This window comes from Scylla paramamosain, chromosome 12, assembly GCF_035594125.1.
Source record: "Scylla paramamosain isolate STU-SP2022 chromosome 12, ASM3559412v1, whole genome shotgun sequence".
NCBI classification, from domain to species: Eukaryota; Metazoa; Arthropoda; class Malacostraca; order Decapoda; family Portunidae; genus Scylla; species Scylla paramamosain.
In genome coordinates this window covers 16767948-16780447 of record NC_087162.1, presented here as the reverse complement: position 1 = coordinate 16780447, position 12500 = coordinate 16767948, and the positions used below count along the sequence as shown (strand labels likewise).

Here is a 12500-nt window from a genome sequence, read left to right as displayed (position 1 = left end):
CTTAAGCCTAAAGGATCGCCCCGCCTCCCCTCCTCCCAGACATCATTTATTATAGGCTCGCATCTTTATCATGTCATTTTAGTTCTGCACCTCCGCCTCCGAACCTGTTTAACTGCACTTGAACATGTGGTTATGGGAAGTAATTTGTATTTATGTTCTTTGCAGTGGAATGACACAAGTTTCAAGTTTGGCTTCATATCCTATGCACAACTAGGAAGATTCTTTTTTTCATATAACAGTCAATCTAAGTAATGAGGAATCAACTCTGGTGCTTGTTGCTTATGTTTATACAACACTACATTTTTTTTATATGTTTATTATACATCTGGCACCATGTTCCTGTAGGCGTTGCTTCACCACCACATGACTGAACATCTCGAAATATTCTCCATCCCATAATGGAAGACCTCCATTGAAGAGCGACAAGCTGAAGTAAACTCTTCGATATGTCATAATAGCTGCGTATGCATCTTCGCCTCCAGGATTCATTATTATTGAAGAAGGATTCCGTGACTCAGGCCGCTCTTTGAACTTCCAAGTGAAAACATAAAAAAATTACCCAGTATCTATACTGGGTAATTTTTTTATGTTTTCACTTGAGGGACCAAGTTCTGACACACTGACACACTGCATGTAAAGTATGTATGTATGCATGCATGCAGTGTATGGATGACACTCTTGGAAAATCACATAATATTGGTTTCCTTTTTAGAAACATGTTTTCGGTTGGACGTGATGGTTCAGGACGTTCACACACAAGGCAAAAAGCAAAAGGATGAGAATAAAGCAGCCTTTGACAAATTTTAAGACTTTCAGAAACTTATAAAGTAAACCTAACAAAGGACAAGAGTTTTGTGAGGAGAATATTCTCATCACTTCCGTTATATATTAGGCCGCTGAAAAGTAACAGTGACTGTCATGGCGGTCTTCACAAACACCAGACTCAGGTCCGGTTTACACTACTCCGTTTTCACGGATTCCGTTTCCGTACACCGTCCAATAATGAAGTCACCACCGTTTCCGTTTGAGCGACTGTAGTAGGAACCACGTTCCGTTTCTGCCTTCGCTTGAACGGACGCCGTCGAGCGGAAGAGATGGGAACTGTTGCACGTACTGATATTTCAAATGTTCTCGGTATGATACTCAAGTACATGAAAAAAAACGTTAATTGTAATGTTATTGTAATGTAACAATGCTATAATGTAAATTAAACATTTTTACACTTCATGGAAAAAGAGGAGTGACTGAGGTGCCAGCACGAGATGCGGCAACACCGCAAAGCATGTAAACACAAGCACATGGATGGAATGAACAGGTTTCAGCCCAACAAACTGCAGAAAGTAAACAAGAAGTAAACAAATGCCTTGTCGAGGAGGTCTCTTCTCCGCGCGGCCATGTTGACAAACATGGATACGGAGACGGCGGCCAACTCCTCTGTTCAGTACGGATTCCGTTTTTTTTTTTTTTTTTTTGTCATTGTCGGACGGTGAACGGAAACGAAATCCGTAAAAACGGACTAGTGTGAACCGGACCTCGGTAATCGACCATCCTGATGAACACACGCCTTGTTTCCCCTCCCCCCCCATCAAAGGACGCCACCAAATCCTTTTCAGCACTTTACAAGCATGATATGTACGCAAACGAATCAAAATGTCTCAGCCAACATATTCACCAATCTCAAGCTTCCGCAAAGAATGTAGGAGGCAGTAGGTTTTGATAAGGGAATCATAGCCATAAAAACTCATGCTGGTAAGCTATCTTGGTTGAAAGATAATTAGATATCCCTGGAACTGTTGTGATACACAGGCCGGATGATGCGTGTTATTGCACGTCTTCTCTGAAAGCCACCAACACTTGTTTAATGAGCCATCTCACCATAAGGGAAGAAAAATGTTGGTCATGAACCGTTCTCTTATATTACCATCCTTCTTATCCATAATTCCATTTTTCGATAGAGATTGCATTCATAGCCAGCATGTCTTTATCAGACTTCGTATATAACTAAATTCTAAATGCTGTAGTCGAGATTATAATCTACTATGCATAAGAGAAGCGAGGTGATTTTCAAGTAGTATTAGATTTCCGTGAATGTTCAATTATTCATGGTAAGCGCTGCCTACTGAGAAACCTGGCGTGGCGGAGAGGCTCATGGAGGAAAGGCGAGGAGTTTGTGTCTTCAGTAGTTCCTATTTTAGCTCAAGGAAGCAAAAATGTTCAGGAAATAAGAGGAGGAGAGATCAGTTCCTCGTAAATGTTGCCTCTAACCTTAATTAAGACTGAGAGGTTATCATTATTATTATTATTTTTATAAGGAAAATGACGGAAATATTCATATCTATTCATTCAACTTTGTTATAACTGGCATAAAAGGAAAAGTGTGTATGTAATTCTTTATTTCTTCCTGAAAAGACTCAAATCAGACAGGATAATGCACCACATGTGCTTGAAAAGAGCGCACAGAAAATGTAACTTTCACCTCAGCTCCCTTTGAGGAGTTGTTTAGAAACGCGATTCTTAGAATAATCAACATTTTTCATTGAATGTAGTGTTATTAGTATGTCCTAATTTTGTCATTATCTAAAAAGAAAACAAGTCAGGAACGTTAGAACTGTTGCACACGAACATGTGAGAAATGTGTAATTTCAAATGTAGTACTTGTGGATGTGACTCCTAGCGGTGGTGACTTCCCTGTCTGGACGCATTCGTTTTGGTTCTGTTCTCTGAAGCACATGTTAGTCCTGTCTCCTAAAACTTATCACAGCTGAGTTGCCGTGTTAACCCAGACAGGGAGGGAGGCCCTTCAATGAAGACACCGAGTCCATAGTCCATATGTCTCCCATTATATTTATGTCCAGAATATAGTAACGTATATTAAGCTTGAAAGACTCAACAACACTCGTGACTCAGACATCTGCATAGACATTACCTCTAACATTTTTTTTTCTTGATGTCTCATTCTTCAAATCCCAAGCGTCGCCATCGTTCTCTCTCATGATTTTGGTCAAACCTTTGCTATACCGACAATGCTGGATGATTCTGGGCTTTCGTCATTGTTATCTACATAAAATGTATGATTCTAGTCTAGAACTTAGAAACTGTTTCTTACGAGTATACTCTGCTTGTTCAATATTGGTCTCTCAGTACATAATATTTCCGTCTTGCTGGAAGCCTGTTCACATTCAACGTATGTCAGACGAAAATGGCCGTTGACATCCTGCAAATGATCGGAGGCACCAGCAATGGAATCAACATGTGAGCACAGCGAGGCGTCTCCGATGTCTTGTCACTGACTGGTCATGAGTACACTGCCTTCAGGTGCCGGTGTTATGATACTCCAGCTGTGAGGAGTTTGAAGAAGACTGTACGCTACATGTATTATATTCTGACTGATTCTTAGATATCACGTCTCACTGGCTGCAACGTGTTTAGCGATTGGTGTACTTTACAATTATGTTATTTATAATGATCAAAATGCTTAATGGACTTTTCCTTATTATTTCAGATTCAAGTACCATAATTTCTCAAAGACGTCATGAGATTAAATAATTTTTTTTTTTTTTTTTTTTTTTTAACGTCTAGTTTTCCCTAGTCTGTTAGGGCTGAGACGGTGCCTCCTGATGAAGGACTTTTGGATTTGGCATTTGGGAACCGTTACCCCGAGTGGATGCCCTTCCTACCCTCGGACCGTAGCCAGGATTCGAACCCGTGCGCCTGATGACCACTTGGCCCCCAAAGCGCACGCGGGACCACTGTACCACGGCGGCTCGTCATGAGATTAAATAAATAAATGTATAAAATAAATAAATAAAAACAAATAAATAAACAAAACTTTAAAAGTTCAGTTGAGAACCCCAGCGCTAAGTCACTCCATAACTTATTCAACAAATACAAGTCACATAAACTTGCGAAACAAAACCACTTCCCGCATACATGTCAAGGGAGCAAGACACAGGAAGCGTGGTGTCTCTGACGACAGTGTGACATCAATCAAGCTTTCCAATAAATATCCTTTTTGTTTGAGCAGATTCTTTCCTTCTCACACTTCCGCAAAAACACTTTACTTACAGTCGCGCCCTCCCTATTCACACACACACACACACACACTTTTACAACGCATCGCAGCCGCTTTCGTAATTCAGATGGTGTGAAGCCTCGGCGTGGCGTCATTAGCGTCACCGGCTAGACGGCGCCCCGTTATCCATAATGAGATGCCAGCACCACTCATCCACCTCAGGTTGTTGTTTGCCTCGGACGGGAGTGCATTGTTTGCCCTTTTCTCCCCTCATCGTCTTCCTGGGAACTGTTTTTTGTTGGATGGTGATGGTGACGAGAGAACTTAATGGAAGGAAAGGGAGATGAGTTGCGTGTATCGGGGTTAAGAGTGCACGTGTATTGTATGGGATGTGATATGCGTTACTTTCGTGAGTTTATAATTAAGTGTTGTCTCTCCTATGGTTTTATTGGTGTCATCACGGCAAAACTCTTGTTTAGATTTTATTCATTAATTAGTAAAAAAAATTTCCCCTTTTCTACCTCTCTCTCCACTATGGCGTCTATGTACTATCCTGTCATCTACTATAGGTACCTTTTCACCAGGGTTCGAAACATGCCACATTTTAGGACGCCTATGTCTCCTGATCCCCTTAATATATATCTCCATTACAAACACATCATGCACGGTTCCTGAAGTGCGCCACTTGGCACTATTCACTTACCAACTTCTTTTCATTACTGCTCTTATCTCTCCGTTGCTAATAAAACCCTTCACTCATGAGAGGAAGACACCGGTGAAAACTCGCATGTCCCCAATCATCCAAATTAATCTTTCCTCTTAGTCATTAGAGAGAACATAATAAAGTAAGAAGACTAGAGATCTAAAGAAGAGTTGATATATAAAAGAGAGCTCCTAAAGTCGAGCGCTTTCTTTAAGTGTAAAATATACACTATATACAAAATTTACAGACAGTGCAGCCGTCCTCTCCTTGTACAAGAAGAGAACGCCTTATGTACGAATTTATCTCGTGACAAGATTTCCAAAATTAATTTCCTGCTAGATTATTTTTCCTCCGTGCTCTAGCTTTCTCTTCATAATTAACTTTTCCAGGAATACGCGTATGTATGTATGTCAGACACCTTAATGAGATTTATTTGCAGGTAACCAGGTAGTCTTCATTTTCCATATTCATTATTTTAGCAACGAGTGATGATTAATGAGAAGTGGTGCCTGCGCGCTCGCGTGTGTGTGTGTGTGTGTGTGTGTGTGTGTGTGTGTCACTATTGTAAACGATCCCTGACTGAGTTCTTACGGGTTATGCTTTGCTAGTCGCACCCACCTATCCACACACACATAAAATAATTATATGAAATATCATAATAATTATATCATAATAATGATATAAAAAAAATATATATATATATATATATATATATATATATATATATATATATATATATATATATATATATATATATATATATATATATATATATATATATATATATATATATATATATATATATGGAACCACGAAAGAAAAAAATAATAATAATAATAATCCACATCAAGCAAGGCAAGACTCCCTTGCTTGACCTACAACAACCTTGACCTGGCCACCTTTATACCGTACGTCATTAAGGATCAGTATTGTCGCCATAATTCTGACTTAGAAGTGGTTGACCCACACACAGGTGGAGGCGGCCCTACTGAGCTTCGCCGTGCCGACCTGCAACACCTGGCTTGCAATAATGGCAACCTGCTGCTGGTCTTCCATCCCCTAGCCTCGGTCATTGCCCCTGCTGTTTGATCGCTCCGCTCATAATCTCTGAAATGGTGTTTTACGTCCTGCACAAGAATAGAAGTTACTTGATGACCACTAAACTTTTAAACTTTTATAGGAAGATACTATATATATATATATATATATATATATATATATATATATATATATATATATATATATATATATATATATATATATATATATATATATATATATATATATATATATATATATATATATATTTTTTTAGTAATATAGATTAATACTGGCTATATAGTGAAACAGATTAGCTCTGGTCATATTGTAATATAGATTAGCACTGGCCATATAGCAAATGAGTTCAATTCACCATTAAGTATTTTTATTTATGAATGGTCAGTGTATTCTTTTAGTAATATAGATTGACACTGGCCATATAGTAAAATAGCACCGGCAATACGGTGAAATGGATTAGCAGTCCATATAATAGAATAGATTAACACTGGCCATATAACTGAATGGATTAGCACTGGCCATATAGTAGAATAGATTAGCACTGGCCATATAAATGAGTGGATTAGCACTGGCCATATAACTGAATAGATTAGCACTGGCCATATAAATGAATATATTAACACTGACCACATAACTGAATAGATTAGCACTGGTCATATAATTGAATACATTAGCACTGGCCATATAAGTGAATAGATTAGCACTAGCCATACAGTAAAATAGATTAGCAATGGCCATATAGTAAATCAATTCAAGTGCAGCAGAGTTCACTACTTTGCAGTCATCACATGGGCGTCGTGTAGAAACTGAAGGCAATGTTTGCTTCCCTCTGAAAACATAATTGAAAGCAAAGGTAAGGCGTGCACTATGCTGTTAAAGCCACCAGCCGATACCGGACTGGTCATGAAATGCTGCACACCACACACGCAAGAATTACAGATTACCTCGTAACGCGCTGATCTTCACTGGCCAATCATTACTGTATTACGGCCAGCCTTCAGGTGCCTCACACAACACTGAGGTATTAAGTATAGTTTGCTTTATCGAGTTCCATATTTCTTCGTCCGCTGCCAGCCCCGCGTGCTCTATTGACGGTAACTTTAAGTATTTCCCTCCCACCTCTGTGCTTCTTTCACAACGAGTTTTGGTAGTTTTCTGAAATCCCGGGTTTTGGGATTTCATGACAAAACGAAAACAGCTTTCCTCCTTCAGGCTTCCAGGAGCAGCTCATCCCCATCGTGAAGGCAGGTGCCAACTTACCAGAAGGACAGGCGGAGAGGCGCGAAGCCGGGCGGAGATGGGCGTGGGTGTGTGCCAGTAGCTGCGGGAGGGCGTACATTAAGGCCAGCGTCCACATCCCCACGATGAGCCTGACGCTGCGGCCCCGCGTGATGGTCATGGAGTAGTGAAGCGGCGAGGTGACGGCGCAGTACCTGGAGGGTGAAACAATGCAGATGAGTGTGTGTGTGTGTGTGTGTGTGTGTGCTGCCACCACGGGGACTCCTAACACTCAGGAGATATTGTTCCTGTTTAGGTTACATCAACGGACCGTCTGTGTCCATTACCACCCTCCTCAGTGGAGAGACAAGTAATGGCCGTGCTATTTCTCTTACTGGGAGGAGAGTGGCTGTGGTCAGAGACACCGTGTGAAGGGCACTCTCTTTTGTGTGCTCCTCTCGTGTACTCCTCTCCGTTAGTGCTATGATAGTGATTCTCCGTTTATTATTATTATGTCGACAATATTGCCCTTATTCTTGTTATTGCTTTAATAATAATAATAATAATAATAATAATAATAATAATAATAATAATAATAATAATAACAATAATAAAAACAACAACAACAACAACAACAACAACAACAACAACAACAATAATAATAATAATAGTGATAATAATGGTTGTTGTTGTTGTTGTTGTTTTTGTTGTTGTTGTTATCATTATTATCATTATTATTATTATTTTTATTATCATCATCTTTATTATTATTATTGTTATTATTATTATTATTATTATTATTATTATTATTATTATTATTATTATTATTATTACTATTGTTATTATTATTATTATTGTTATTATTATTGTTATTATTATTGTTATTATTATCATTATTATTATTATTATTATTATTATTATTATTATTATTATTATTATTATTATTATTATTATTATTATTATTATTATTATTATTATTATTACTATTATTATTATTATTATTATTATTATTATTATTATTATTATTATTATCATTATCATTATCATCACCATCATCATCATCATCATCATCATCACCAGTGCCATAATCATAATTACATAAGAACATAAGAACATAAGAAGTAAGGGAAGCTGTAAGAAGCGACAGGGTTACACGTGGCAGTCCCTGTATGAAATATACCTATCTATTTCCATCTATTATCCCCATCCATAAACCCGTCTCTTAAAGCTCCCTAATGTCTTAGCACTAACAACATGATTACTGAGTCCTTTCCACTCATCTACCACTCTAGTTGAGAACCAGTTTCTACCTATCTCCTTCCTAAACTTAAATTTTTTAAGCTTGAACCCATTATTTCTTGTTCTATCCAGGTTGCTGATCCTAAGAATTTTGCTTACATCCCTCTTGCTATAACCTTTATACCACTTAAAGACTTCCATCAGGTCCCCTCTTAACCTACGTCTCTCTAAAGAATGTAAATTTAACAGCTTCAGTCTTGCCTCGTAAGGAATATTCCTCATCCCCTGTATCCTTTTAGTCATTCTCCTCTGTACTGATTCTAATAAACCTATATCTTTCCTGTAATGTGGGGACCAGAACTGCACAGCGTAGTCTAGATGAGGTCTGACCAGCGCCAAGTATAACTTTAATATTACTTCCGGCCTTCTACTTTTAACACTCCTAAAAATGAATCCTAGTATCCTATGCATTGTTTTCCTAGGCGGAGTTCAGAGCTAACTATAACTCCTAAATCTTTCTCGTACCCTGTACCTACCAGAGTTTCGTTGTTTAATGTGTACCTACTATGTGGGTTTCCTCTAACTACGCTAAGTACTTTGCATTTGTTGATATTAAATTGCATTTGCCATCTGTCCGTCCATTCATTCATCCTATCTAAATCTGCCTGCAAGGCGATGGCATCCGATTCTGACCTAATTAATCTACCTATCTTTGTGTCATCCGCAAATTTACTAACATCACTATTAACTCCAGTATCCAAGTCACTGATATATATTAGAAATAACAATGGTCCTAATACTGATCCCTGTGGCATCCCACTAATTACATGACCCCACTCGGATTTAGAGCCGTTTATTACAACTCTTTGTCGCCTGTCGCTAAGCCATGGCCTTATCCAGCCTAACACCTTCCCATCTATTCCGTGTGCCCTAACCTTTCTCAGGAACCTTTGATGGGGTACCTTGTCAAATGCTTTACTAGAGTCCAGATATAAGATATAACTATCATCATTATCTACTGCCTCGTAATTATTGCCATTCGTACTAATGCCGAGCCTGACGCTAACATTAACATCTCTCACTTATCTCCCAGTGACATCAGGCTGCGGCCACACCAGACACTCAGCAGGATAATCATTTATACCTCATTGATTAACTATACTACCATGCTTATGACTAAAAAGGTTCTCCAGAAAAACGTATGATTATTCCTGAGTTACTTTTAAATTAAAATACACTCCTTCACGTGCAATGAAGGGCGCCGCACGCAGGACCTCTTCCAGCCAATTACTTGTATTTGCAAGAAATTACACAGTGGGCTCACTGACGCCCCCAGACAGGCCAGGTGACTCCCTGCGTTAGGTGTGTGGATCAGGTGCAAATACACCTTGGCATCTCCTTGTCATCATGTTCGCCAAAGTTAATATCCATGTTACCATTACAAGTTGTCAACATGTTGCCATTACTATCAGTCTATGTTACCATTACTATCAGTCTGTGTTACCATTACTATCAGTCTATGTTACCATTACTATCAGTCTGTGTTACCATTACTATCAGTCTGTGTTACCATTACTATCAGTCTGTGTTACCATTACTATCAGTCTGTGTTACCATTACTATCAGTCTGTGTTACCATTACTATCAGTCTATATTACTATTACTATCAGTCTATATGTTACCATTACTATCAGTCTATATGTTACCACTACTATTTGCCTGTATCTGTCTGGTACACTCTCCTGTTACCATTACTCTTGCCATTCAGGTATCATAAAATGTTAATTAAATTTAATCAACGAACTACAGTTCTTTAACTTAAGCCTAATACAGCACAACTTACTATAGTTGGCAGAATTATTTTGTAGGTAATAATGTTTCTTCCAAAACAATTTAACGCATGTTATATTAGATTGTGTTGGGTTACTTTAGAATTAACTTAAAACATTTTTGTTCGTTGATCATACTCGTATTCAATTGATTTTTTCTCTAAAAGCATTTGACACACAATATTACTATGAGTAAAATGTTCGTAGAAGAAACATATTTGAGTAGACAGCCCAACAGCTCCTTCACGTACTTGTCCTCGCCGGAGGTAATGAATATACTTGTACATCCAAAAGAGCATCTCTACTGAGTATTTTTCCTAAATTGAATGAGCTACTGAAGTGTACAGGTTAGAAGCACCAGCAGTGGTTTTCATGGCCGCTCTTGTTACTGTGTCTCCGAAATGCTTCTCGCCTGCATGAAGAGGAAAGGCTTTTGTCAGGCTGGCTGAGCTGAGCGATGGGTGACACAAAGCTTTTATCGGAGTGAAAAGTGACCACACACGCTGGCGAGGCAGACGACTCTGCCCCTTTGTGAATCACGCTTACGCAATACTTTATGGCAGTTCTCAGCATAAAAAGAAACGCGTTTTACGATCCATATCTTTTCTTTACATAGAAGGAAATCACTCGTGTGGAAAGACTGGGTCACGACACTTTTCGGACCCGTGTTTGTTACGGACACAGTGACTCATGTAGGAACTTGAGGGAAAAGTTTTATTGACGGTTGCGACAGTGGCAATGTGTTAAGTTTGTCGCTGAGAGGGATCGGCTGAAAGTTACGGCAGGTGGAGAGGTATGTTTATATATGAGAGAGAGAGAGAGAGAGAGAGAGAGAGAGAGAGAGAGAGAGAGAGAGAGAGAGAGAGAGAGAGAGAGTGTGTGTGTGTGTGTGTGCGTGTAAGTGTGCATGCAGATGCTCTGACCTACTTTCCTGCCGAGTGTTCAAGATTTCCAGTACATCTGTTCTTCATGCAGGGGTGAGGGGACGCAAGGGCAGGGGCTCAGTGGGATCTGGTTAGCAATGTAAATGAGGATGAGCCGCGTGCAGGTGTTCCTCTCCACATTAATGCCAGTGTCACTCTCCACCACCACCACTAGGATCCCCGCCGGTTTATGAGAGATTGCCACACATATATACACACCCGAGAGCCGTGTCGCTTCCACAATGGCTTCAGAATCTGTGTAAAATCGCCTTAGTGTAACACTTCCACCTGGCCGCCTTCCACCCTTCCTGGCCCTCACAAATATTGCTCCGTGAAAACTCTTCCTCTTTCACAGGTGTTTTCTTCCTACAGGTATGTGTGTGTGAGTGAGTGTGTGTGTGTGTGTGTGTGTGTGTGTGTGTGTGTGTGTGTGTGTGTGTGTGTGTGTGTGTGTGTGTGTGTGTGTGTGTGTGTGTGTGTGTGTGTGTGTGCTATTAATTACACAGGCAGGTGCTATAAGCGTTATGTTTGCTATTTTCCAAAGTCAAGGACGGAATAGGTTTCAAGTGCGTGTACTGAAGTTCAGATCACAGAAAAAGGTAGAGACACTGACATGCTGTGTGAACAAGAATAAGTCGTATTAGGTTCTGCTTCACGCCTTGAAATAAGGAACTTAATAAATGACTAAGTAAGGAAGTAGGTGAGTAGGTTGACAAATATCTAAGTAAATAAGTAAGTAGCTAAGTATCTAATTAACTAACTAACCAACTAACTAACTATCTAAGTAGCTAATTGACTGACTGACTGACTGACTGACTGACTGACTGACTGACTGGCTGACTGACAGACTAACTGACTGACTAAATGACTGACTGACAGACTGACTGACTAATGAGTAAATATATATATGAAGGACAAAGAAAAGATATACGTAGATTCCCTGGTGACAGAGGATGTCCACTGCCATAACGGAAAATCGTGAATACATACGTAACACTGTAATAAGTAAACGAATAAATAAACACCCACGTGAGGCACAAACTTCAATAATAAATGTGAAACCTACACGGAAATAGCCTTATTAACTCTCTTCTTAATTCTTCTTCACTTACACTCTGTAATAACCACTAAGGTATTTTTTTTTTTTACGTAACTTATACACTCTCAGCCTCGCCCCGCCCGTGTCATGACAACAATGGCAAAGCAATAGGTCTGCTTCTCCTGTCTGACACGGTTTGAATCACGAACAAGATGAACACGACACTCACCAACTCACACGCTCACCAATCCCTGGAGAACCCATTGGTGCAGAAAATGAGTTAAGACACGAAGGGGAAGCAACACTGACTCAACCAACACTAAATAACGAAAGGAAGGAAAATACGCAATCAAGTAAAGGTAAAAAAAAGTAACTATGAGTCAAATATGAAGAGAAAAAACAATGAGCTAAATAACGAAGGGAAGGCAACAATGAGTCAAGACTGAGGGGGAAACAACAGTGAGTCAAGTAACTAAGG

The 12500-nt window shown here is 39.3% G+C and overlaps 1 protein-coding gene across 1 annotated transcript in view; it reads right to left on the bottom strand.

The window, feature by feature from the left end:
- LOC135105781 (beta-1 adrenergic receptor-like) overlaps window positions 1–12500 on the bottom strand; it is a 141419-nt gene that overhangs the window by 14528 nt on the left and 114391 nt on the right. Inside the window, exon 4 of the mRNA XM_064014259.1 lies at window positions 7035–7207. Coding sequence (XP_063870329.1) covers window positions 7035–7207 — 173 coding nt within the window. The remainder of the gene's footprint in view (window positions 1–7034; window positions 7208–12500) is intronic.